Here is a 27,846-nt window from a genome sequence, read left to right as displayed (position 1 = left end):
TCCTCATTCCACACATCATCTAAAACAAGCAAAAATCGTTTCTCCTTTAAATGCTCAAAGAGATTTTATTGGAGCATGTTCATGTTTGTGGTCATAGAAGAGTGCCAATTTGTAGCAGAGTCAAGGGTTTCTATGGTTAACTTCCTCTCATCAAAATTCTCAGAAACACAGACCTACATTCTTAGTTGAAAGTGTTTTTGAACCCTCTCATCATTGTAGACTAGCTGGGCTACAGTAGTCTTCCCAAGGCCCCCCATACCAACAATGGGGAGTACTGAAACAGGTTGAGGACTAGATTCATTAATATATAGCAAGATATTCACAATGTTATCTTTATCTTCTTCTCTACCAAACACATTCAAGCCATCTACCAGTGAACTGGTTTCTGGTCGCTCTGTGATCTCAAGTTTGCTCATCCCACCTAATGCTTGCAGACCGAGAACATCTCGCTCCTTAGCAATCTTAGCTAGCTTCTCCTGCACCCCTCTTATCCTATGTGCTATCATGCAATGAAACAAACCTTTATGCCATAAGGTGCAAGACAAGAAGTCACATACCTGCCTCTTCCAGCGGCTCTGTGATTGGTTGCCCTCTAAATTTGATCTCAAAGTCTCTGCTGCACAACCATCCAGCAGGTCATCCAAATCATAGGCAACATCCTTGAGCTTTGCAAGCCAATCTCTCACGCATTTATCCTTCAATTGCTTCTCCTCGGCATCTTCTAGCAGCACTTGTATTGTTGATAGTGTACTCAAAAGATTTTCTAGCTCGTCTTGAATACCTCGTACTGATCTAAGCTCATGCAAGGCAATTGTGGACAGCCTTTCAAAAAGAACCTGCATGAAGGCTGATAGAACTGCTCCTCCTGCCATAATGTGTCCCTCTTTGTACTGCTGAAGGAAAGGAGAGAAAGGCCTAGTACAAACCAGAAGGGAGGTGGAGAAGCTTGAGCTATTGAATTGGAGTCTCCAACTTGATGCTCAGGTCTTCTCTCATATCAAATTTGAGGTGCTACTGGGCCTGCAGGCGGTGGCGATAAGCTAGCTTAGTCAACCTTGGAAAAATGACACCCACTTGTTTCATGCAAGATGGGGCCTCTTTAGATTAATTAATTTTCAATATTAGATCAAGTGAAAAAAGACAAGCTACCATGCCAATAGTTTCTTCTTTCTCTAGGGAAGAATGTCACCAATATGTTCCTTTAAAAATTATATTGGCCCTATTGGCAGCTATTTCATCAAAGAAATGTTGACTTGCTGTATGAACGAGGGCTTGAGAATGGTGGCTGTGGTTGTTGGTAACTTTGAATATCTATTATTGACCAACTATTTGGTGAATGCGGCACGAGAATAACAATGATAATATTTTCCAAGGTACGTAGTACTTCAGATGAAGATAATAGGCAATTTCTCGACAGAAATTAAGTTGAAGTTGGTGGTAACAGGTGAGATGGAAAAATCTCCAGATAATGCACAAGTTCTCAATGGAAATTAGTTTGAGATTGTTGCAATAGGTGAGATGAGAACATCGACAGAAATTTTGGCTTTCATTTTTCAACTCCACTAACCAGGCCACCAGCTGCAGTTCTGCATCTTTGGATTGAGTTCTCCTTCTATTATTTGTTGACAGAGATACCATGAGTTTAGTCATCTCCAGATGGATAGGTTTATAGTAAAATAACCTTTCAGGAGGATGGTGGTTTTGGAATTTGAATACTGCTGCATAATGTCCAATAAGCCACCTAACATATTTTCTATTCTGCTATTTATAATCAACTATTAGTTTAGGCCACGTCTCCACTTTGACTTGAACAGTATGTGTTCTATCTGGCAGAAAATTCTGTGTAATTGCTGCAGTGAGTCTAAGTGGTAGATTATAGATACTAACTGAAGAGAGTGCTTCCAATGATACTAACCAAAGAGAATGCTTCCAATGCCAAAAATGTATGAATGCTCCTAGATAAATTTGCTCATATGTCTAAAATATCCTACGGCTGGAGAAAGGGAATACAAGTATATAACAACCCAGGACCTCACCCAAAACAGCTAACTGAAAGATATGAATGTCAACTGATCGCATCTTGATAACTTCTTAATAACTTAGAAATCTAAAGCTTGTTACTGTGGTGCCATGTGAAATTTGCTAGATTTCTAAGACCTGTTTATGTTGCTCCTCGCCGATCGAGTGTTAAACTCGGAGCATTAATAGCTATGTTATTAGTTTTTTTGTTCTTGAAGAAATGTATTATCTGTTCCTTTCTTTGCTTCTATATACTTAGCAATCGACTGAATAATATAGACAGTACTTGCTAAGGGCGCTACTCATCTTAACCTTGATATCTAAGTGAAGCAATTGTTTTTTTGTTATCTGTTTCATCTAAAGAAACATGTTTCATCTAAAGAAGCAAGCCCCTGAGTCAGTAGGTTTCTCAAGCTCACTTCATGAAGGATTTATACCTGCCGTGGAGAATATCAATGTATCACAATATCTAAAATAGACATGAACATCCCTCCCATTTTGGTAGTGATTTCCAGGTCTCGAAGTTATCATTGGTGCAGTAAAGCAACTACTGCAACTGAGCTGCTTCTCTTATTATAGGAGCTTGGAAAATTGCTTGGCCATGAGAAAAAGCTTATGAAACTTTTTATCTGTTATGCTCTCAAGGGAAGCCTTGCTAGTATGTCAAAAAAAAAGTCCAAAATTGACTCGGGAACTACAAAAATTCAAGCAAGGGAGCTGGAGTGCATGCAGTAATGTGCTCAAATTTAGAAAAATGGGATTAACTATCAAGGCCAATTGCTACATCTAATTTAAGAGATGTGGTGTCAAACTCTTGGTTGACACATCTAATTGAAGTTATTGTTCACAATATCAATTTTGTAAATATCTTTTTTTTTTATGGAAACCAATTTAGCAAATATCAACTCCATCATTTTGATGGATGACTCAAGTGTTGTCGCGAGTATTTGATGAATGACGATATTTTTTTTATATACTTTACCAACTGCATTAGTTAACACTCTCATAAATAATTACAATAATTAAATAGATAACTACAATTAACAAATAATTAAAATTTTAATTAAGATTATAATATTTTTTTTTGTTAACATATATTGAAAATCCATTTGGTAGCTAATTAAGCTGGTATAACCAGCAACACAAGGCCTAGTTCACAAACATTTCATGAACAAATTTGAAAAGAAATTAAAATATCTAACGAATATGCTTGACTGCGCTCATATGTTATTTTAATAAGAATGAGAATTAATCCAACCTATTATATAATACTTCCAGCACGGAAGGTTAAAAACCAAGATTTTTTTTTTGTATGAATATCCTTCTAAAAATTCAAATTTACATAAACACTTTCTTATAATTTATATTTATTTCTGTACCCTCATAAAACACTATTTTTACATAAATGTCCCTAATATAATAGTTCTTCTAACACCGTTAATAAAAATCATATTTATTTTAATTAAAAATAAAATAAAATTTTAAAATTACTTTTTTGCCCTCCATCACAATCATCTTTTTTTTTTTGCTCATCTACTCATTAAGAATATTTTAGTCATTTTAATTTAAAATTTTAAATTATTAATTTTTTAACGACGTTAGAATGCGTGGGTACATGTACAAAAATAAAAATAAAACAATAAAATAAAATAAATAAGTATTTTATGAAGCTATATATATATATATATATATATATATATATATATATATTAATTTTTTAAAAATATTTAGGTAAAATTTGATATTTAGGAGGTACACATGCAAAAAAAAAAAAAAAAAAAAAAAAAAAAAAATCCCAAACCAACATATCAAAATATCTTATATTTCCCCCCGTAATGGCCCCTCCAAACTAAACTCCCCTGTATAGAGTCTGGAAGCATCCTGCGTTACGGCGGCAGCGGGAGTCTGCCTCTCTATTCTCTCAGCACTCTCTCTCTCTCTCTCTCTCTCTCTCTCTCTCAGAACAATGGCTTCTGGGACCGGAGCGAACAATAATATCAACATCGTGATTGCTCCGCCGGCTCCTCCTCCGCCGGTGGCGGTGGAGTGGCACCAGCGGCCCCCCAACCCCAAGAACCCCATCGTCTTCTTCGACGTCACCATCGGCACCATCCCGGCCGGCCGCATCAAGATGGAGCTCTTCGCCGACATCGCCCCCAAGACCGCCGAGAACTTCAGGTCCTGTCCCTACTCTCTTTTTCCTCTCTCTCCTTCTCTCTCCCTCAGAGAAAAGAGGAATCCTGACCCTGATGAACTGAACTTAGAGCGAAGAGATAGAGACCCTAGCCAAGATTCATGTTTGATCATGGACTGATGGATGATTTGTCTTTCTTTTCTGGCAGGCAGTTTTGCACCGGCGAATACAGGTAGCCTGGTCTCTGTCCGTTGGACTGTGGGTTATTTGATTTTCTGAATTCATGCCATGTTTTGGTGGAAATGCTTTTGGTACTGATTAGTATTCTGGATTTGTTGGTTATGATGAGCAATGTATTCCGATTATGTTTCTTCTGAATCATGGGTTCAACGAGGTAAACCTAAGGCTAGGGTTTTGAGATTAGGAGGATGGATTCTAGGGTTAATATTAAATTAGCGTTTATGCTGTACTGAAACCTTGTTGAAAATTTTGGGCTGGGAAACATGGGGAAGACATAGAGGAAGGGTTGTGTATAGTTCTAGGGTTTTGAGATAATGGTATTGACAGGTTAAGATTGAAAAGGAAGGGTTTTCATGCTCAGATGAGTAAATCTCAATGAGAAGGACGAGGAGAAGATTACGACAAATCCATTCTATACTGATTTTGGGTTTATGGAGGATAGTTTTAATTCTGATTTTGAAAGTAAAAGTAATACTAGAAAGAAAGAAACCAAAGAAAATGGATACAAGGGGTAAGGTGGGAGTGATAATGCAAAACCATCATTCTAGAAGCTAAAATTTTTCAATTTGTCATTAGTTGCTTAGAACCTCAAAATGAGTCTTCATAATCTCTTAATCCTATAGTTCCTTGAAATCTTAAGCATCCATATATTCTTTATTACAGTGTGAACATTACCATCGCACAAAAAAAAGAAAAGAAAAGAAAAGACCTTCATTGATACAATTCAGTGCAGTTTTTCCTACACACTTAGCATGGGAGCCAAGAGGGCAGGTCTCCTTAAGTGTCAAAAATGGTAGCTTTAAAAAAATCCAGGCACAGGGATATGACACTTATATGTACATTAGCCTTTGTTTTGACGCTTATCTAATAAAGAAACTGAAGGGAATAGGAGAGAGAAAGTGTGCCACCTAACAAACTAAATAATATATTATCCGTGACTTTGTATGTTAGGTTCCTAGGTTATTTAGGATGTGTCAAGATACATAAATTTATAAATATCCAAAGTAGCTTTACATTGAAAATATGATGATATTTTGCTTAAAGCGTCTAGCACTTGAAAATAAGAGTCGTTACCTACATGATGCTCCCAAAAAAGTATCAAGTGTTAGAACTTTTTGCCGATGTAAATAGCACACTTCTAGATGTGTTGTCTAGTTGTGTCATGTCCTGTTATGCCCAAGGGTCCAAATGTGCCAATACGTACAAAAACCTTAAAAAGGGGAATATCTAGAAAACATGGACGTAGTGGCTGTAATATTTTGCTTCCATGTCACTAAATTAGTTTTTTAGCCTGTTCTAGTGCCAAAAGATAACTAAAACTCTAGATTGAAGAAATGAAAAGGAAAAAAGAAAGATATACATAAAATGTAATTCTTAAATCTAAGAAACAACCAGGTGGTTTTTGTGTGTTACACCTAAAGCCCTTCTTTTGTCTAGAATGTCTTTTTTATCACTGCAATATCTCAATCATACATTGGTACTTGGTTGAAATCACATCATACAATTGATACTCGGTCAAAATCACTTCCATCTAAGCATATAGTATTCATCTTTAGAAAATCTACCAATATGTTACAAATAAGGGTAGAATCATATCCCATGACGAAAATCTCCATAAGTTTGTGACACAAAAATAATGTCATAAGAATGGAAGCTGAATTCTTGATCACATTGCTTTAATTGCAGTTGTGGTGAACAACTTGTATACTCATTATGAAAGATTCATTTTAGAAGGGAATACAAGAATCTTCATTGTTCATCCTTCCATCCTTGCGAATACCTTCTTCACAGTTTTGGATGATGTTTAAGAATACAATGGTTTTGCTCTCTAGGTGTGTTCTTTCAGTCATCTCTTTTAGGAAAGATTATTTTATTAATTAGCTATGTAATTTCAATGAATGAAGAAACAGGGTCAGATGAAGGGGCATATGAAGAAAAGCTTCATCAAATCAGTCATTTTTCATGAGTTGGGTATTTGGAATTCAAGTATTATTTTCATCCTGTTATGAAGAATATCCAACTGATCAACCATCAAGGTTTTAAGATTAGAAAAGGTGAGGCTTTGTAGGAAGGTTATGGTTTTGAGAGATATTAGTTTTTTCTTCAGCATCTTAAGAGTTGTGTGTGAACAGATTTTTGACAAGTAAAGAGGAAAAGAACATGGTTGATAAGGTTTTCTAAATTTTAGTGCAGTAAAAAAGGATGTTTTTTATCTGGCTAGATTTTAAATGGAAAAGGTGGGTTTTGAACAAATTTGGTCCAAACTATAGTTAGAATTTGGAGTTTTCTTGGCATTTCTGTTTGTTTGTTCTTAGTTTCGGATCTGTAAGAAAATTGGAAGTAAAGAAGGCTGTAGAAGAAAAACAAAAGATGAGGAAGAAGATGTTAAGGGGAATATAGGCTTGGGGATCTGCCATAAGTTCTAGTATTGAGATGGAAAACTGGAATCCGTTGTTGAAAATGTAAACATCATTTGCAGTCCAATAGTTCTGCTTAGTCCTCATAAATATTTGTCATGGAGATTCAACACTGTCTAATCTAACAATGACAAATAAACCGGTTCAATGAAGGTTGTGGTTACCTCTTTATGTGTTTACCACCAAAACTTTATTGAAACCATGAGTTCTCTAATGAGAAAACACACAAGATTTCCTGTGCCCCAACTAGATGTCTTTGTAACTTGCCCTGTTAGGTTTTGTGACTGCCGAATCAGAGTTGGTGGGAAACTATAAGGTGTTACGCAGTTGGTGAGACCTGCTTTTCTTGGCTAGGCCTGTAAAAGTCATGGCATTAGTACTTGTCCATATTAAAGAAAGGGATTCAATTTGCTTGTTATTGTTATCAGTCACAAAATGTCTCTCCTTAGAGTGATGTACAAAGTTCCATAAACCCATACGTTCTTCAGATTGTGCCACTGAAACACTAATTTTATTCTTTTCCACTAAAACATCATCATCACCCCAACCACCACTACCACCATCATCATCATATTCATTATAATTATTTGATAAATGCACTGATATGCTTTCAATCTTGATGATCATTTGCAGAAAGGCAGGACTACCAGTTGGTTACAAGGGATGCCAATTCCACAGAGTAATCAAGGATTTTATGATGCAAGCAGGTGATTTTGTGAAGGTCCGTTTCTCTTGGACTTTTTGAGCATTATTTTGGGCTCATAGCTTAATGGTAATCTCTTGTAGAATGCCAATCTTTAAAATGTAAAAAAAGAAAGAAGTAATCAGCTGTGACATGCTCGCTAAAAAAAATCCTTTTGTAGCTAATCATTTGTCGGGAAAAATTGAAAAACTGATATGGTTTTTAATATTTATATCCATTATGACTTTCGCTTTTGTAGTTTAAGATGAATTAGATTCCTTTTTCTTCCTTTCAATTCTTTGACCAACTATGCAAAACCTGGTGTTAGTATTCTGCATTGCATCTTGGAAAGGTGTTCTATAACTCTGAAATGGTTTAATTGCATTAATAAATATTTGACTATCATTATTTTCATTTAGTACAAAATATTCCTTTACCAATTGACATATTATAGATAAGGGTGTTATCTGATCAGGTTGGGTCCGGATTTTTACTAAACCTAGACCCACATCTATTGGGGTTTCTAGTCTAACTGTTATTCCCTACTGGATCCATTGAAAGATCAGGTTAGATCTGGGTTCAGGTAAGAAAAATGTACATCTGGTTCATGTCTTGTGGAGATCAGGTCTGGCTACCCATGAAGTATCCAACATTATATATTGAATGTTAATCAAGATAGAATAATCCATGGCTTTGAGAAGTTTATCAACGTAACAATCACTACATGCTTAGAAAATTCAATCATGAACAACAAGCACTTGATGGTTACTATAATAATTGACTGAAAATTGAAAAGATACACTTTACATAAAGTAAAGCATCAACACCCAAGCAAACATGTTCTAACATGTCATTATTTTTTTATTCTTTCCACCCCTCTAATTTTTAGAACAATACTTCATATATTAAGAGTTGAGAAATTGAAGGATATATAAATAAAACCTATATTATATATGTGTGTTTATGTGTATGTATGTACGTATACATATATACATGCATATGCGCATATGTATACTTGTTTATATATGTATGTATGTATGTACGTATATGCTAAACTGACTAATTTATGTGGGTTTGGGTCAGAGTGGGTCTGAAAACCTCAAATCTAGACCCAACCCAAAAGTTTCAAAGGCTCTGACTTTGGACTCATACTCAACCCATTCATTGTTGGGTTTGGGTTGGGTCCAAGTTGGGGCCAGGCAGGTACCAGTTTTGTGGGTTGGAGTGACAGCCCTAATTTTGGATGATAGAATTTTGTAATGCAAAGCAGTTACCACTACATATTGTCAGTTATTTAGAACTGGAGTGCGTATGTTCTCTTACCAGCGAGTTAATTGTTATGCAGGGTGATGGCAGTGGATGTGTAAGCATCTATGGAAGCAAGTTTGAGGATGAAAATTTCATTGCAAAGCATACAGGTCCAGGCCTACTGTCTATGGTATGTCACTGCCTTTTCTACCTGGTCACCATTTCATTATTTCAATATGTGTTGAACAATGTCCATTTCAAGCTTTATGTCTTATAAGGTCTAGCTGCCTGCTTTTAGTTTTAATCAGCTCCTCATACATCATTTCATGCCTTTAGTACTTTTCTTTTCTTTTCTTTTCTTATTGTTTTTTATTACAAAATGTAATTCTAGCCAAAAATTATTTAGTGTTAAGACTCTTAACTTAGTCATTATGCTGGTAACTAAGTTAATCCTTTTGTGTTGGATTAAGGAAAGAAATTCTACACTCACTGATAATGCTGACAGGCTGAGTTGGATTACAATCCAAATCAGTCTATAGATGAAGTGACTTCCAACATAGATATGGGAATAATTATACATTCAGGTAGACAAACACGAACAACTTGGCACACAATTTATTCAGTGCTGTAAGCTTGTAATTGCGGAGAAACCCATTTCATGTATATAGACCTTCCTGCTTTCAAGATCAATAAGAGCCAACACTGGTAATTTTTTGATAAAATAAAGGTTCTGTCATACAAAGATGGAGACTAACGAACCTTGCATCATGTCCAAACTAGAAGTTAAAAGCTCAGAAGGACAGGCACACTTGGCTCAGAGTAGAATGCCGGTATCTAGTAGATACATAAACAAGGAAACAAAAACCACAAACAACACAACGCCTAATCTATTAAGCACCTTGTATTTTACTTTTACCAAGCTTTATATGTGCATTGTCTCTGAGAATGTTCCTCAATTAGGTTTTTCATGTTTTTTTCCTCTTGATGAGTCTAGTGATATCTCTTGATCTTAAAGAACCCAAACAGATTGATGAGGCAAGAATCAGGTAACTCATTTTTCTGTAGGCTTTTTTTGTTTTTCAAGTGGGGAAGGTTACAAAAAGGCAAACCAATTGGAACAGAAAATGAGGTCAATTTTCTTGTCATTAGGATATGACTTGAAAGGAGAAAATGGAGTTGTGAGTGACCAACTTTCCCTAAAGGCAACAACTGGGTAGTGGAAAAAAATTATAGTGGCAATCTAGCAAAGGAGGTCATGTTGTGGTTGTACAAGTAGTGCAATGTAGCGATTGAGGAGCTATTCATAAGGTGGTTAAGAAAATTGAAGTTCGTTCTTGTTCCCCCAGCCTCATGCCCAACAAAGAGAACATTCTTTTGGAAAAGGAGGACCATCCAAGGGAGTTTGGAGATTTTTTCACATAAACTTGCAGATTTCTGTGAACTACTTTTGCATGTGGATGATCAGATCACTCATGATTTAGAGCAGCAAAGTAGCATAAAATCTCTGCTATTTGTAGTTTTAGGAATTAGATGTTTGTGTACATATATATGAAGTTAAGCTAGCTAGTCCTAAAGATTGGACGAATTCTTGATCTTTTCAATCCAAATCATTGACAAGCACTCTGCATGCAAGATATTCAGTAATACCTAAACATATTATATATATGTTTTTTTTTTGACATGCATATATGTATGTGCATGTAATGTACGTATATGTATGTATAAGAAGTAAGTAACATGTAGATCAAATGGACAAAAATGAATGGCACCAAACTTAGAGAGCCCCACCAGCCTAGCTCATCAGAGGCCCAAAGTAACCTTACAAGTGTGAAGCAAACATGGAGCGGGTGTACTTGGAAAGGATTGGCAGCTGTGGTGGAGGGAGTCTAGTAGCAACAAAGGTGAGGGATGGAGTGGGCTAGTCATGGGCTTGGCTTTGGCCTGATTATTTACATAGAATCAGCCCAAATTTATTAGTCTACAAGCCTTGGATTGACCCTAGCCTAAAAGGGCCCAAACCAACCCGAACTCAAGTGAGGTTCAAAGTAACTTTACAAGTGTGAAGCAAACATGAAGCAGGCAGGCTTGGAAAAAATGGGTAGCTGAGATGGAGGAGGGGGTCTAGTAACAAGAAGGTACGGAGTCTTGAAAGAAAGAGAGGGGGGGAGAGGGGGTGGGGGGGTGGGGTGGGGGTCTAGGGAGGAGCAATGGACTATCATTTAGGAGTGTTAGAGGGAAATCTAGTGTTGGGATCTCCAAACCTAAGAGGAAGGGTGGTGATGGCATGACATCATTGGGGGAGGAGTCAAGGAGTTCCGCAATGGTCTTGAAGCATGAGAGGATGGAGATCCGACATGGTTAGTGCCCAACAATCATAGGAGTTTGACAATATAGGAGCTGGCTTGGGAGACTCAATAATGTAATTCAGAGGAGTGGGAGAAAGTGAGGGGTAATCGATTAAGGTTTCGGGTTAGCTTTGTTTTTTGAATCTGGACCATCCATCAATCATTTGAGTTTGACAATATAGGAGCTGGCTTGGGAGATTCAATAATGCAATTCAGATGAATGGGAGAAAGTGAGGGGTAATCGATTAAGGTTTTGGATTAGCTTTGTTTTCTGAATCTGGACCATCCATCTTGAATGGATGGTCCAAATTCTTTAATTTTTATTGTATGATGATGTATAAACTTATCAATTTAAGGCAAGATTTGAATTTTTGGCTGAAACTGGTTGGCTTCAGTTGTGATCGGATCTAATCCCTAATTTCTGGTTTTGGTCAATTTTGGAGGTTTCGGCCAGTTCTGTTTAAATTGATCAAAACTAATTATATATACTTATTTTGAATGTTATTCTGATGTTTATAAAACTAGGGTCATTACTTTATTTACTTTAGTCATTCAATATTAATTTCAATCATTCTTCTTTCTTTTCCTTGAGTTAAAAGAGGAGATGGATAGTGATTTTTGGTATATAAACATTAAAAGGCTAAGGTCTTCACAGAGGCTCCTATTATAACACACTATGATAACTAATGCAAACAACTAAATACAAGACACTTCAAAGATAAAATATCTTTTCTGTATAAAACACACATAATATTATATAACTACATCCATTTTATTGAATAGCCACTTAACCTCAAAATGTGAAAATTAAACATATTTGTCAATTCTACTAGAAAATGACGAAAAAATGAATTCACTTTACACTAAAAAGTTTCAAAGTTGCCAGATATACTGGATTTTCAAACAACAAAAGTATAATAAGTAAAGGATACATATTTGTTTGTAGTAAAAAATACCTGTATATTTCACTTACGTTCGATATTAATTTGAGGCCAAAATTTTTGAAACTCCATAACAAAAGCAACTATAGAACACAAAACATTCTTAAATTTTTAACTAACAACTTTTCTTAACTTCTTCTGTTTCTTCCCTTTTTTAAATTGATGGAATTTTTCTTGATTTGTTTGACCAAACTTCAAAACTTGGGCCAAAACTGTCAAATTTGCTGAAACCAAAACTCCACTGACCTGGCCAATTCCAAAGCCAAAACTGAATTTTCAAACCTTGATCTGAGGGAAAATAGGTTTCGAGCTCGGCTCGAGCTCGGCTCAAGCCCAACTTGAATTTAGTTTATGCTACATGATCAGGCTCAGTTAGGGCCAGAGGCCATTTTTCTTCAGAGACAGCCTTGGCCCAACCTGAAGCTAGCCTGACCCTAGTGGAAATAATTTGGCCCTAGCCTATTACCTGCCCTCCATGTAGATCATGAATGGTGTGGATCAGCCATTTGGATGTCACATTATGCATCTTGTTCCAAGTATCAATATAGGATTTTTTTAATTGCATGGTTTATCTAAACTCTTCGCTGATAATAGCAAGTAGACATTTTGAGTGCAATGTCTCCAAGAATATCCGATCTTGAATCCCTATATTTCTTGTTTAACAAGAATGATTTATAGAGGGAGGGAGGGAGGGAGGGAGAGAGAGAGAGAGAGAGAGTTGGTGAATATTTTGTTATGGTAAAAAGAACACGATGCTAAATAATAACATAACCAATAAGGGGATGAATTGAAGAGCAAAGAATGCTGAGGCGGAAAATTTGAACACAAAAAGGATGGGCACGTAATTAGTTTCTTTTCTTCTGATAAGTAGCCATCTTATTCTCTGTTAGAACTATACCAGTAATATTTTCCCTTTTTCCACACAGCCAAGGACTTTGCTTTTTTCTTCTTAGTTTTAGCTTCATTGCAATGCCATTTTGCTGTCATCAGGACATCATCCAATAGTTTTTGTGGCAACTATTCATCCTTCATGGCAATTTGGACCAATAAAATATGCATGCTTCTATTTATTTTGTCGATTTAGTTGACTTTAACTATCCAGTTTGGATGGGATTGGAGGCAACCAAGATATACTTCTTCATGCTTTATGGAATTTGCCATTCGAATACTGACATCTCAGGCTGGTTGCCATGCTTCCTATGTGGGAGCAAAAGGACTTTTAGATGGTTGACCATTTATAGAAAATCTAGAAGACTTGATCTTTCAGTAGTGCTTTTTCTTTTTTCCAAGTATGTAGTATGTGTACTTGTGACAATGATTTGTATCCTAGAGTGCACCTCCGTGGCCCTTCCAGATAGCATTGGCTGTTCAGGCATGCATTTTATTGTTCAGCATATTCATATTTGATGTTGCACAAGAATGTCGATATTGTCATTTTGCTTAAGCTCAATATCACTCCTACACATCTCTCTGTAACTTGTTCCAACATAAATAAACAGCTACATCTTGCAAAATTGTAGCGGTCATGTTTTCTCCTATGTAATCTTTTGTTTCTGTCATTTGCAGGCAAACAGTGGACCAAATACTAATGGCTGTCAGGTAATTCTCAGAGTCTGGCGAAAGAATTGAATAGAATCATTGTATGACATCCTTGAATGTATAGGATAGAGGGGGAAAAAGGTAGATGATGTAGAACACAACCTGTATTTCTACGGAGAGTGAACTTTGTCTTTATGTAGACAGATGGTTTATGCCTTTTTTCAAAAAAGTTAGTTCAGAAATTATATCCATGATTGCAGTTTGAGCAAAGGACATTAATGGAATTTATGTCTGCTTCTCACTTGGTCTAATCCCATTTCTGTTTGCCTGCAGTTCTTTATAACATGTGCAAAATGTGACTGGCTAGATAATAAACATGTGGTTTTTGGGGTAAGTTCTTCTAGTCCCATCTATTTCATTAAGTAGAATATAGTGATTCAACAATGGCCCATTAATACACACACAAATATATATATATATATGTGTGCATATACATATATTCACATACATACATACACACGCGCACACACACGTGTGTGTGTGTATACATACATACATACATGCATATATGTATGGATGTATATATATGTGTGTGTGTACACGTGTGCGCGCGTGCACTCATCTATGAGCCCTGCCAAGGCTATCAAAATTTTGGTTTGATTTTGGAAGAAGGCTCTCCTCATGGGAAGCCTGTCTCTAGTGGTTCATGCGGTGGTCATTACTTATCAGCTTCATGATGTTCCTCTCTGATGGGCTTGACTTGCCCTATATAAAGTTCTAAGTTGTTGTCTTTGTTGCAAAATTTCAATTATGCATTTCTATGTTTAAGCACGTTTAAATTACTTTTTCACTTCTGTTCTTTTCCTTCTCTCTTTCCCTTTTATCTTAACTGCAGAGGGTGCTGGGAGAAGGCCTTCTGGTTGTCAGGAAGATTGAAAATGTTGCTACTGGACCAAACAATCGGCCAAAGCTCGCATGCGTTATAGCTGAATCTGGTGAGATGTAATGAGACATCGAGCATATAGCTTCCATTGTCTGGATCTTCTAGGAGGATTTCTATAGGCTTATTGATATGAAGAGTTTTTTAGTCTAGAAGGGAAGTATGTTTATTTCCATCTGAAACTAGCAAAATTTATGTCTGCAAAGGCACCAAGCCATGAATCAACAGAATGCAATAGTGCATTGAAGAGCCTTTGCTCCTGCAACTTGTACCTTTTAAATGGAAATATAATCAGATTCTTGGGGTGTTCAATGCTGGCAATATATTTTTCTTTTAGTTTGTGTTTTTCAATCGCATAACTATTAATGGCAGGGTAATCATAATACATACTGCACCAAATGACTATTTGATAATAACCTCGGTTTGATTTACCTTCTTCTAGTCTCATGTGACAGACCAAACTTTCTGCTTGCCATTCACAAAGATAAGAAGTAAAATTCCTGCTCCTGCTCCTCGTTCTCCTCCTTTTTCCTTCCTCTAATTCCTCATCTTCTTCTTTTCTCCTGCTTCCTCATCTTCTTCCTCTTCCTCTTCATCCTCTTCTTCTGCTTCTTTTTCTTCTCCTCCTTCATTGTCTTCTTTGCCTTCTCCTTTATCCTCATCTTCTTCTTCCTTTCCTTCTTTCTTCTTCTTCTTCATTTTTCTCCTCCTCCTCCTCTTCTGCTGCTCCTTTGTCATCATCTTCTTCTTCTCCATCATCTTCCTCCTCTCCTCTTTCTTCTGCTTCCTCCTCCTCCTCTTCTCCTCCTTCCTCCTCCTCCTCGTCCTTTATCAGGAGCAAAATAAAGAACAAACATTGATAAAAAGATAAACTTCATCACTCCCCTGTGCCATGTCGAAGACTACCAGTCTAGCATTTTGCTCAAGTTTGGCAACTCTAGATGATGATTGAGACTGCTAAGTTGAGCATAATTTTTGGTGAAGATGCAAGTAGCTAGCTTGAGGAGCAATTTTGAATGGTTTACAAGAGTGAAACAGAATCCAGATTGCAGGTGCCAGGTGGCAATCGCCAAGAGGAAGGTAAGGTGGCCAGTGCTGGCAGAAGACGATGTATTGATTTGATCCCAATATGTGGCTGCAATATGCCTTCCTACTACGTAAGCTCCATTATGAGCTTTTTGTGAACAAGAAGCCGTGTTACGAATCATCGAATTCATGCAGACCGAGCCATGAGGCACCAAATACGTCCGATGACGCCAAAAATGTCAAAAAGAGCCGAGCTCCTCCTCCAACGCCATCGCCCGTTGTCCCATACCACCCGTGTACCTAAGATCCAGTCGCACTCGGCGCAACACCAAGGACCCTCTCAAATTTGTAAAATCACACTATCCAATATGCATGCAAAACTAAATGCGAGCGCTCTGTCAAAGCGTCAGTTTCATTCCGAAACCAATGGCGAGTTCTAACGAGCCAACAAAGAATATGGTACGAACTATTACCAATAGTGGCACTCTATATGAGATTTAATCCTCTTTCAAATCTTTGAAATTGCACCCACAACATTAATGCAAAATTCCTGCTCATTGCTGATGCAAAACGGCAAACTAATGGCGAGTTATATAAAGGTATATAACAAAGAATTTAGTAGGAAATAAAATAAACCATGCATTACTATTACCGATAGCAGCACCCTGTAGGTGATTTTGGGGGAGCTGCTGACAGTAGAGCTTTCTGAAGTAGAGCTTTGATAAAAAGTTGTTTGCTGTTTGGTAACTACATTTATAAAGTGTTGTGACACTTTAACATATATTTGGTAAATAAACTGAGAAAGTACTTTTAGTATGACAAAATGACTATAAAAAATATTGCATAGTATTATCTATTTTTTTAAAAAAAAGTACAAGCGGTGGGCAATTTAGTATTGAGCATCAAAAGAAAAAAAAAGTTATGGTAAATGCAATTGATCTTTTATCAACTGGCAGCAGAAAAGCTGTAATTGAATATCAATGCACCAACTAGTGCTTATGGAAATAGATAAAATACATAGTGACATGTAGTTATCCAAAGACCACTCATCATACATGGAGGAAAAGGCGCAGCAAATTTATAACGGCACAGACGGATTATAGACTATAGAGTGCCTCAATAGCACCAAATGGTGTGGGATATACATCCATCAACTAGTGGGTCATATTTATCAATTTCAAAGTTAATATGGTAGCTTGTTAGTCAATAAATCAAAAAATTCTTTATTAAACTAGAAACGATATTGAGAGTCAGAAATAGCCCAAGCCTTACCAAGTAATTGTTTTAGGAAATCCCAAGACAATTAGGCACCCTGATCCGTGGTCATACACAACCTCCAGTGTGAACCATCCACGAACTTATGGATACCGTCACCTCGGCTGCCAACAAGATCTGGGAATTGAAAGGGAACTTAGACAGTAAACCATCAGAATTTCCTAATTAGGAGGTATGGCAGCAATTTCTTACAAGAACAGCGACAACCTCCAAACACAACCAAAACATATTTGACATACAAGCAGATAATCATATAACAAGAATTTGCTTGGGTTTCTTTTTGCAAATAGATTATATGCATCAAGACCTTAGGGCATCATTTGGATACCAAGAAAAAATTTGAAATAAAATCTAGTTTAACATTAGGAAAAATCACTATCATCTTCTCTCCAAATCACAATATATAATTCACTTGCTGAGAAGGAAATTTGAACTTCATTTTTTTTATTCTCTTTCTAAGTTCTTTTGTTTAATTGGGAGAAGATTCCTTCCAAAATGCCTTCTCCCTCACTTCTTCAGCAACCAAAAAATTTTTTTAAATAGTTTTAACTCAGAAGAAATATGCGTTTTATAGACACTGTTAATAATTGAACTTCTAAAACAGTTGAAAACATATTACTTAAACGTTCCAATACTGTATGCAGTATATTCATCAAAAGATGCATCAATTAGAAGTCATCATTTTTGGATTTACAATTTACGTGGAAGGGACATCTTCGGGCCGAAAACCAGGGTGGCACCACGTAGCGCTTAACTACAATCAAGGGAGTCCACACCACCCTTGCCGGAAAAAAAAAAAACACTTGAAGCTCAGGAAAAAAGACCAAGACTTGATATTGACACGCGGTCTGAATCCAATCATATATTCATCTAAACCATGAAGACCATCATGATAAAATGTACAAAGCTACAAATCACAATGAAATGCAAGAATTAATAAATTTGTGACCTCCTCTTATCAGAGCAGATGCATTACACATTACTTTATGGCACTTTTAACATGAATCCTTCCCAGGCATCCATTTACAAAGTGTGATGAATCTCAGATCAGGGTTATTCACTTTCATAGTCTTCTTCATCGCCAAATGAAAAGACAGAAGCATCTGCAGCAATTGCCTTGAATTCACTCACACTATTTGATTCCAACTCAGGGGGGTGTGATACTGTTGCATTCTTACCGTTCCCATCATTTCTCACTTCCTTGGTATCAGGAGTTTTTGTAGCCCCACCTTCACCTTTCAGGGAAAGTTGCTCAACACCTTGTGCTATGGTTGCCGCCCCTTGCGGAGCTTTCAATTCAGGTCCTTTAGCAGTACTAGGAGACCCTCCCAAATTGCCGGCCACCTTGTCACGCTTGCTCTTAGAAAAGCTGGTCTCTTCTGATTCACTATCAGAAAAGACGTCATCCTTATCTTGGCTTCCTGAATCCCCGCTCGGTTTAGGATGCACAGTGCTATTTTCATTTGTGGCAGTGCTAGCAGTAGAGCTTCCATCAGATTCCTTCTTGGCATTTAAACTGGTGGGCCCTGAAGAATTGGATTCATCATAGTCTACAAGGACAACCTCAACCTGGAATCCTGGAGATGGCAATTTTCTCTGCATGATGAAGTTTGACTATATGTGAATATTCAGGAATAAACCGTAAAAAATGCAGTCAGAAACAAGGAAATATCAGAGTAAAAAATGCCAACTAAAGAAACTCTAGCTGTAACATAGTTTTCTGTAACATATTAGTGCCAGTTTTTCGCATGGCCATGTGAGTGTGTGTACAAACATACATATGTACACACACAAATACAGACATACACATACATACATACATACACATATAAATGCATAAATACACATATAGACATATATAGACATGAATACACATACACACATACATATACCCATGCATGCATACACACAAAAATAAATACAAACATATATACATACACACATACATATGTACACATACACACACACACACACACATACACACACATACATACATATCTACAAACATGCGATGGGGGTCCCACATCGATAAACCGAATAGTTGGATTGTGATCTACTACCTTTAAATTGCTTACACACAAAAAATTGTGATTTAAAAGCCCCTGGACTATGAATCAAGTGGTCAAAAAATATATGTACATATCTACATACATACATATATATGTATGTATGTGCGTACGTACGTATGCCTGCACATATGCATCCATGTATATGTATAAATATATGTATAATGAAAAGCTGGTTTAGTTTGCAAACAACAAGAGGAAAGCAGAAAAAAGAGGATTTTTTTTTCTAAATGTAGATTTAGAATGCTTGATATCCATCAATGCTTCATAATCATAAATTCAATCTTGTACTTAATCTACAAGTGATGCTTTACCTTGTCAAAGCCATCAAGATCAGAAGTGCTCAAAATCTTCCTGTTTTCCATCATTGTTGTATTTAACCAACTGAAAAAAGGAACAGGATAAGCTCATCAGTCACAGTTAGCCTCCTAATACATAAGGAGTGGAAAGGAAAGACATAAGGCACACTATCAAATTTTATGATAAGGGCCATAAAATGGAATTCAAAACCATTGGATACAATCTATGAGGTCCAAAATATCTAAAACCAAAAAAATAAAAAATAACAAAATAAAATATAATGTTTTGAAGGCCCTCTGCTTATGCTGCCCCGGAATTCAAGTCCTGCCCAATTGGAGACTAAATTAAAAGAAATACTTCCCAAAATTTAAAACCCCATCCAGATCCACCCTTGCTTGAGTAATGGTAGAGTTTAGGCTAGCTTAACTAGGACTTTACTTGATCCAACCCCAAGTTTGTTAAGCTATTATGTTATCTTACTTGGATCAGGCTCGGATTGGGTTTAAGGCTTGGACAACCTAGATCTAACCTAAAATTTTATAATAAGGCTCCTAAACCAGTCCAGTCTTAAAATGTTTCCATTCTAACCACAAAACTATTAGTATTTATATGATTTGGACTCCAAAAAAAAAAAAACAACTTAAACCTTGTTCACATAACATCAAAGCCAACCTGAGCTTCCCCACCACAAGTTCTATTGGGGTTGGAAATTTTGAAAGCAGGATGTGTTTGGGCTTGGGTTGCCAAGTTGAGTTGCACATTTTGCTAATCTTGTTAACCGTTAACGCAATGATATTGCCATAAAATGGAATTCACAGCCGTCCGATACAATCTACGAGGTCCAACATGTCTAAAAACAAAAAATATTAAATATAAAATAAAATAAAATTTTTTGAAGGCCCTTTGCTTATGCTGCCTCAGTCATCACCAAGGTATCATTCACAATTCAAGTCCTCAATTCGAGATTAAATTAAAGGAGTGTGCTTTCCATCCTTGCTGTTGTCGAGAAATTCAACCAAGTATGTCCAAATAAGACAAAAACTTCCTCCTTCCCCTGTATAGAGGAACAATACTACTTGGAGAAAACCAGAACTGTTGTATTATCATGCCTCAGACGTGCTACAATTATTTAAAGAGTCACCAAGCCTCCAATTGAATTGACTGTGACTGTTCCTCAACGCACTGTGTTACTTATGCTAATGAAGTAAAACAGTTCATATGCAAAGCTACATATTATGCAATGTCAAGGCTATGGATTGCTGCATAGTATTGATTGATCTCTTTGCTTGGTATCTTCTTTGTCCCCATGTGGTCATTTCCATCTCGAAGTCTGCATGTCATCCCATTGAGATTAAAGCCTAGGAGTCTAATTCTCTTTTATTTTTTAGACAAATAAACTTACTTAGTTGCTCTCATTGATAATACAAAATCCTCCTGTATTTGTAGTCATGGTAATACTTGAGATGCTTGGTCAAAAATCTTCCATCTTAGATGGATCAACTATTAAAAATAGAATACAGAAAAATTAAAATGACAAAAAAGCAAATTATTAGCAGCTAGCTATGAAGGCAAACTCATTCAACATGAAAAATATCTAGTTGATGAGAAAATTGGAATAAAGCCCTTACCAGTAGAAATCTCCTTGACGATCGTGAAAATGAATTTTAAAATCACCAGCCAATTCTGTCAGACCAGGCTCCCCTGGTAAAGCAAACACCATGATCCCCTTCTTTGGTGCACTGAACCAGAAATCTTCAGGCTAAATGAAAAATAACAATCAATAAGAGGTCAAAAACATGGAATCTTATCTTTTCTAGGTCCGCTAGATGCTTATCAGTTAGCACCCTGGTAGATGTTTTCTAGAAGACAAACTACATATGATATGAAAAGTTATATGATCCAAGGGTATGGTATGCAGCCATGTCGTTCCGTTCTGGGCCCATACCGATATAGCAAAGCTAGCGAGGGAGGGGCAGAGGAAGAAAGAAAGAGAGGAAGAGAGAGAGGGAAGGAGGATGAGGGAAGGAGGGAGAGAGAGGGAGAGGGAGGAGAGAGAGAGGTGGAGGGAGGCAAAGGAAGGGGGAGACTGAGAAGGAAAGAAAGAGAGAGAGCAAGGGAGGGAGGGAGAGAGAAGGGGCTTTCAAAAGCCCCTTTCCCTCTCTCCCCCTCTCCCCCTCCTCTCCCTCTCTCTCCCTCCTTCCTCTCTCCCTCTCTCTTTTTTCCTCTCTTTCCTTCTCTCTCTCTCCCTCCCTCGCCGGTTTCTCAAACCGAGGGGCAGAATCATGCTGCTCCGCCCCCAATACGGCTCAATATGCCCCGAATAAGGCAGTACAACATTCCTCGATCCGATCAGGTACAGTTAGAGATCTATATTTTAAATATTTTATACAAGGTAATGATCTAAATCTGGAGCTTACAATTTTAATTTATTAAAAAAATAATCTAGTTCGTGTAAGGAATGATATGGAATGGGCATGATCAACTGTTTAAGCACAGCTTTCTCATTCTTACCAAAGCACGATAAGATTAGCACAAAGATCAAAACGTTTGAGAAAAGAAATTCCAAACACAAGCAGGCTCATGTATTACTTTTAAGAGCTCAACCGCATAGTGAAGTTTCAACCAAAGTTTTGACTTTTAACCAGAAGATCTCGAACATAATCCCATTATCTAGAGGCTGTGTGCGATTACTTGGTCTAATCATTCAACCAGAGTGAAGTACATTTTTTTCAGCTGAGGCAAACTATTAGTGGGTGAAACCTAAGATTTCGCCAGCAAGTTTAGCTTCTTTTAAGGACTGTTTTTACGTTAAAAGAGGAGGTGAGAGCAATGTTAGAACTAAGAAAATGGATGCTAAAAGCAAATTAAAACTCATGTATGAAACATATGCATCCCACATATCAAAACTCTAAGAAGTAACATTTTCCAAGTTCTTTTTAGTACTTAACCAACATAAGCATAGTGCATACATCTTGTAGGCTTGACCTATGGTCAGACGAACTCTAATAGTTTGTACTAAATAAAAATTAATATTGTCTAAATTTTTTTTAGTGATTTGGTTTTGTAAAAATAAAAAGACGGAATTCCTTTTTTTGGTCTATCTACATTCCAGGAAATTCATACGCTCCATGGACAGAGCAAAAAGTGGAGTGTTGGTCAGAGCAAGCCGCCCTATTCTATTACCAGACATAATTGGGAGAAGCTCATCCGCTAGAAATGCTTTATTTCGTTTCGTTCTTTTTTTTCATTTCCTTCTTATCGAATCCATGGGGGACTTGTCATATTTAGAATCTTTCTGCGGTCTGCTCTGTTTACAAATCTTTCGTACTCTCTTCTCTTTACCACGCGATAGGTCAGCGGAGCGTGAGCGGGCGCGGAGAAGGAAAGGCCAAACACTTCGACATCCCTTTGTTCAAGCTCTCATATTTTCAGTAGCATACAACATACACGCATACATAAATACATAGCTACATGAATGTTTTACTTAAGCATAAAAGAAAAAAAAGGAAATTTTATTACATTTTATTTTCCCAAAAATTCAAAGATCAACATTAGGGTTTTTCCTCATATCAATATGTTTTTATAATAATTCAAGGTTACATCAAGACTAACATCAAGATTTAATTCTCTTGAACATGTGTATTCTATAAAAGAAGGCATTTTTTAAGTTTAAGAAGTCTTTACTCTGTTATAAAACAATGACAAAAGATTGAAGCTTTCAGTTATGGACACCTAATTCTTTTAAGTGAAATTGATACTAACATTTAAACATAGTTCTCTAGCTACCTGAACATGGATTGTTTAAAGAAATTTAGAGTTACAATTCCATTTTTCACTATATAGTAATAAATGTGTTACATGCAAGTATGCATATGTACATGAATGTAGTGAATCATCAGCATATGTGTTCCATCATGTATTTTGGCACCAAGGCATAATTACATTAGTTCCTGGGAACAATTGAATCATCCTCCCCATATTTGTTTGAATCAGTGACCACTTGGCCAGTCCAGTAGTATGAATATTCATCTCTCCAGCAAGAAGGATCAATTCTCAAATCACAAAAGAGGATGTCCTACTTCTAAGTCATCAGTCTTATCTAAACTCTCTAAGCCATCAATATTTGCCTACTACATTATAGATATTTCTTTAGGAATGGATCTACCAAACGAATTTTCTATAAATGTTTTATTACCAAAAAGATTTGTATCAACAAAGTTATTAGCCCTTCACACAGGATTAGAGAAATGTTGTTAGATAGATGGTTAGAATTTGTTTTACTTGGATCAATGATTGAAATCGCCAAGTTGCTTTGAAAATTTAGGGAACTGCGTTAGTTTTGGGCCTATGCCCAAGAGTATGCTAAGACTACAAGTCTCAGGAGAAGTCGGGGCCATTTTGGATCAACATTCCTTCAAGCAAGTAAAACTCAAAGCAAAAATAAAAGGACAAAAAAATGAATGACAAAGAACTACACATAAGTGTTTAGAATAGTGATTTAAAAAAGAAAGAAAGAAAAGAAATTATTGATGGTTCAAAATTTACCATTAGGTCCTTAGTCCTTGGGTGCTTCTTTGTTGAGAAAACAACACCTAAACCATGAAAGAAGTATGAGTTATAATCCATACCAAATTCTAAGAGACAAAAATATAAATAACAAATAGTTGATATATGCTTTAAAGCTGAACGCCTTAGAGTACAAGAAAGGACCATTACAATACAGAGAGCCTCGCTATAGGAATTAAAATACCATGCACCAGTTGGCTGTGACTAGAATACCAAGACCATAAAGGACCAGTTACATATATAAGCTACCAACAGTTTAATCTCAAAAAAATCATCAAATAAATGAGAATCTGAGAAGGAAAAAGAATATGGCAAGTTCCAACTTACACATTGTGACAGAACCATACTTGTTACAAGCACCCACCTAGGCACCTGGGGCACCTAATCCAGCTTAGCTCGCCTAGGTGAGGCCTGCCTGGACAGCCCGCCATCTAGGCATTTGCCCGGTTTTTGGGGCACCTGCCTGGGCTATTGGGTGCCACTTGGGCAGCCCGATTACATTGGGCAATTGCGCAGCTAGATCCAGCCGACCAACCCAACCAGACCCAATGTTCAATTGTTCATTGGGTCGGTCAGGTCAAACCAACATATTGAAAAAAAAGAAGAGAGAATAACAAAAAGATGGGGAAAGAAAAGGAGGCCAATGATGAACTGATAAAAGTTCCCAATTTTTCATCCTACGGCTTCTTCCTTGGTTGGGGGGCAAAATTCCAAATACCAGCATGTGTATATCTTAACCTCCAAACATGCAAAGTTTGTCCAGATTCTCTAGTTTTCTCTTTTAATTATAATAACCAAGAATACCCAAACAAAGGTAGCAAACTGAAAAAATAGCAGCATATTCCAAGCTTGATTTCATCAAAATGAAACGATACAAATTTTCTTAGTCTGAAATGCTCTAATATGAACATAAAACTTGTGTTATAAAAGGTGGGATAATGAAAGCAGTCAGTACCATTATGATTGGAGATTGTAATAGAAGGCCTAATCCAATACGGGCATCTGTGAAGACGAAAACCCCTAAGCATGCACCTGGAAAGAAGAGGGAACAAGTCATGTTGATAAAATGATTTTCGAGCACCATGAGAGTATTGACCAGCACAATATAATGAAGGAATCATGAGAATCAAAAGAGGACCAGATAAGGATTGAGTTACCTCCGGCCTGGCTGATTTTCACCATTGAAGTATGTTAAGATGCGTTCAAAATATTTGACATACCTCTATAATCATCAAAAAGGAAGAGTCAGGAGTGTCGAAGATAGGACACTATAAATGATGTATATACAAAAGCAAGTAGTAGACTAACAATCTGACTTGGGAGAACAAGCCCCTTCCCATCCATACATCTTTTCTGATTATAGTATTCAATTGATTCCTCAGCAGTAGGAAAGAACTGCACCAGATAAGATTAATTTCAGACATACAGAAAATATCGAGCACTGGATCAAATAGGTAACACAACACTCTGATACCATCATTTCTGATATTAATGAAGTAACAGTTGATCTCACCTTCAAGTATAAAAGAAGACTAGAAATCATTAAACCTGTCCGCGCCATGCCAGCTTTGCAATGAACTACCACCACATTTTCAATGTCCTCCTTCAACCACGAGTAGGCACTTTGACAAAACGATATTATAAGTTGAAGCGGAGGGCAATTATGGTCATCAAATGGGAAACAGGCCACCTGAGTTGCATAGGAGTAAAATAAAACAATTCAACATACTCCACACAAATAAGGCAATAAGCAGTAACCCACAAAAGCTAGCCCAGCTATCTGTATCTAAAATAAGTTTTTAAGACATATTAGTGAAGGTCGATGAGCACCTTTATATTGGTGCAATCAGCTCTTAAAAAGTGTGAATAAAAATGTTGAATGATGAAGAGAGAAATAAGTATAAGATATGACGCCAAGAATGCTAAGGCTCTGTTTGGTTTCAGAGAAAATGAAAGAAAAGGCAGATATATCAGCAGAAGAAAAGAAGAGAAAAACAAAGAAAATAATGCCGACTATTTTCTCATTTTTGGTTGAAGTAAGAAGATCGGAGAATAAGTTGTTAAGAAAGTGGTAAAGATAATCAGGTCAGATTGAGCCACTTGCCACCCTATCATTTTCTCTCAAAATCACTATCTTTTGGAGAAGAAAATTTTTAGGCTTGTTAGAGAATATTTTGGCTGTATATTTTCTCTCTAATTTTCTCTTCCTGAATTTCCTTTTTAGTACAAAAAAATGGAGAAGAAAATGCATCCCTGGCAAACTTTCTTTTCTTTCACTCTCTTAGCAGCGAAACAGAGCCTAATACCAATGAAGGACAGAGTGCAAAAGAATAGAGAACAATGAAAGAGACCGCTAGGTGAAAAGAAAGAGTGGAATCAGTGGAAGAGATGGCTTGGGAACATGGAATACAGGCTAGACATATTTTTAACAAAAAGGTTCTCTCTACATTTAGAATAGAAACTTAAGAAATAAAAGGCATGTACAATACCAGCCTTAAGTTAATGACTAGGTACAGTTTTCATACAAAAAATTTTATGCTGCTGTTTTTTGCTTTCTTTTCATCCCAACGTTCTGTTTGGATACAGGTAAAAACAATTTCAATTTTTTCCTAGCTAATCCATACATCGCACTGATGGCGGAAGATAGAAGAAGGCCGGCTAAGGGAAAGAACAGGGTTGCATAAGGCAGAGGTGGGGGTTGTGGCAGTAAAGAAAGATACAGGAGGGTGCATGGCAGCCAAAGGAGGTGGGGAAGAGCACAAGGACAAAAAAAAAAGGGGGCATGGTACAAGGACACGGCAGAAGCAGTAGTGTAGGGTGCTCTGTAGGAGAAGGAGGACATGATGGTGAAGTAGGTGGAGGGAGCAGACTAAGAAAACAGGAATATGGCAGAAATGATCTGAGGGGGGGGGGGGGGGGGGGGGGGGCGCGTGGTGCACATGGCAATGGCCAGAAGAAGAGAGGGAAATGGTTGTGATCAAAAGCGGCCAACCAGCATATTGACAGGAGTGCATGGAGGAAGGATAAGGCACAGGAGTGGGGGGGGGGGGGGTGGGCGCGGGGTGCACATGGCAATGGCCAGAAGAGGAGAGGGAAATGGTTGTGATCAAAAGCGGCCAACCAGCATATTGACAGGAGTGCATGGAGGAAGGATAAGGCACAGAAGTGGGGGGGGGGGGGGGGGGGGGGGGGGGGGGCATGCCAACAAAGCAAGGAGTGGATATTAATGATGAGAGAGAGAGGGAAGGCACAATGATTTAGGATAAGAATTTCTGGTTATTTGCCACAAGGGAAAAAAAAAAGGAAAAGTACACTGGTCAGTACAAGATGGCAAGTGCTTTGCCAATGCCTTACTGGCTCATGACAAGATTATGTGCTATATTCTTCGCCAATGCACATGCATTAACGCTCCTGCAAATGCTAGGTGCATGTAGAAGTTTAAAGAAGCAAAATATGAGCTAAGGCCTCAAGGTCCTGCATGGCTCACTGGGGCTTGTCACATGCCAGGAAGCCAGCTAAAGCTCAGCTCATTCATTATCAAGCTAACTAAATTAGGCTTGTTTGCAACTGAAAGACTGAGAAAGGGCAGATGGCAATAAAAAAAGAAGGTTGAATAAGGACAAATAATGAGACCATGATCTTGCTCATTGTCCTAACTCCTAAGTGTCACCAACATCAACACCATTGTAATCAGTAGAAGTAGAAAGGGTTTGAGAAACCTATCTCCATGGCATTTAGGGGATTATAACAATGGAGAATTTGGGAATTAAGGGTTTGGCATTTAAGATTAGTCGAGAAGGAAGGAGGAGAGAGTAGATGAAGGGCTGAAGTGCAGAGATTGTGTGTCAACAGACATTCTCGAGGCATGTTGGATTTAGTGATCAAAAGACATTTGGATCTGGAAAGATGAGAGAGGGGATTGCAGCATTGTGGGAGTACGCAGATAGAGCTTAGGACAGCTGTTCAATTTCTGTCACTTCTTGTTTTAACCCCTTAGCTCTCAATCTAATGGCTCAAATGATTATTAGCAAAGATTTAAAAAAAAACAAAGCCTTTAGATTAAATATAAAGGTTAAGATACATTCTTCTGCATATGACTGTTAATGTT

The 27,846-nt window shown here is 37.2% G+C and overlaps 3 protein-coding genes across 4 annotated transcripts in view; 1 reads left to right on the top strand and 2 right to left on the bottom strand.

Annotated features, from left to right (window-relative positions):
* Positions 1-6: 6 nt before the first annotated feature.
* On the bottom strand, positions 7-17,496 carry LOC149753049 (putative disease resistance protein RGA4). The gene is made up of 2 exons (XM_089925015.1): positions 16,804-17,496; positions 7-1,020 (listed from the first exon to the last, which is right to left on the bottom strand). The coding sequence occupies exon 2, from the start codon at positions 870-872 to the stop codon at positions 174-176; it is 699 nt and encodes a 232-aa protein (XP_089781141.1). The 5' UTR covers positions 873-1,020; positions 16,804-17,496; the 3' UTR covers positions 7-173.
* On the top strand, positions 3,858-14,817 carry LOC103706226 (Cyclophilin-like peptidyl-prolyl cis-trans isomerase family protein). Of its 2 annotated transcripts, XM_039124748.3 has the most exons (7): positions 3,859-4,197; positions 4,362-4,385; positions 7,444-7,531; positions 8,838-8,930; positions 13,593-13,625; positions 13,899-13,955; positions 14,461-14,817. In XM_039124748.3, the coding sequence occupies exons 1-7, from the start codon at positions 3,986-3,988 to the stop codon at positions 14,569-14,571; spliced, it is 618 nt and encodes a 205-aa protein (XP_038980676.2). In that variant the 5' UTR covers positions 3,859-3,985; the 3' UTR covers positions 14,572-14,817. The 2 variants fall into 2 exon arrangements, with proteins under 2 accessions (XP_088559357.2, XP_038980676.2); XM_088703231.2 differs by lacking the exon at positions 4,362-4,385 and having other exon boundaries at positions 3,858-4,197.
* Positions 17,497-17,636: 140 nt separating the features above from the next.
* Positions 17,637-27,846, bottom strand: part of LOC103706227 (phosphatidylinositol 3,4,5-trisphosphate 3-phosphatase and protein-tyrosine-phosphatase PTEN2A-like) — a 36,114-nt gene continuing 25,904 nt past the window's right edge. Inside the window, exons 6-13 of the mRNA XM_008790275.5 lie at positions 25,252-25,428; positions 25,047-25,133; positions 24,896-24,960; positions 24,694-24,770; positions 23,718-23,764; positions 20,801-20,931; positions 19,187-19,256; positions 17,637-18,402 (exon numbers count right to left, since the gene is read on the bottom strand). Coding sequence (XP_008788497.4) covers positions 17,860-18,402; positions 19,187-19,256; positions 20,801-20,931; positions 23,718-23,764; positions 24,694-24,770; positions 24,896-24,960; positions 25,047-25,133; positions 25,252-25,428 — 1,197 coding nt within the window. The 3' untranslated portion in view covers positions 17,637-17,859. The remainder of the gene's footprint in view (positions 18,403-19,186; positions 19,257-20,800; positions 20,932-23,717; positions 23,765-24,693; positions 24,771-24,895; positions 24,961-25,046; positions 25,134-25,251; positions 25,429-27,846) is intronic.

The sequence above is a fragment of the Phoenix dactylifera genome, chromosome 8 (assembly GCF_051530095.1).
Source record: "Phoenix dactylifera cultivar Ajwa chromosome 8, Ajwa_hap1_PhDact_Kaust_v1.1, whole genome shotgun sequence".
Taxonomy (NCBI): domain Eukaryota; kingdom Viridiplantae; phylum Streptophyta; class Magnoliopsida; order Arecales; family Arecaceae; genus Phoenix; species Phoenix dactylifera.
The sequence above is the reverse complement of the archived record's forward strand: the minus strand, read 5'-3'. Positions and strand labels throughout refer to the sequence as shown.

Bases quoted from the DNA above. Each gene is read 5' to 3' on its own strand.
- LOC149753049 (XM_089925015.1), bottom strand. From the start codon at position 872: ATGGCAGGAGGAGCAGTTCTATCAGCCTTCATGCAGGTTCTTTTTGAA.
- LOC103706226 (XM_039124748.3), top strand. From the start codon at position 3,986: ATGGCTTCTGGGACCGGAGCGAACAATAATATCAACATCGTGATTGCT. The intron at 8,931-13,592 runs GTATGTCACTGC...TGTCATTTGCAG, and splicing joins GTCCAGGCCTACTGTCTATG to GCAAACAGTGGACCAAATAC. The intron at 13,626-13,898 runs GTAATTCTCAGA...GTTTGCCTGCAG, and splicing joins CAAATACTAATGGCTGTCAG to TTCTTTATAACATGTGCAAA.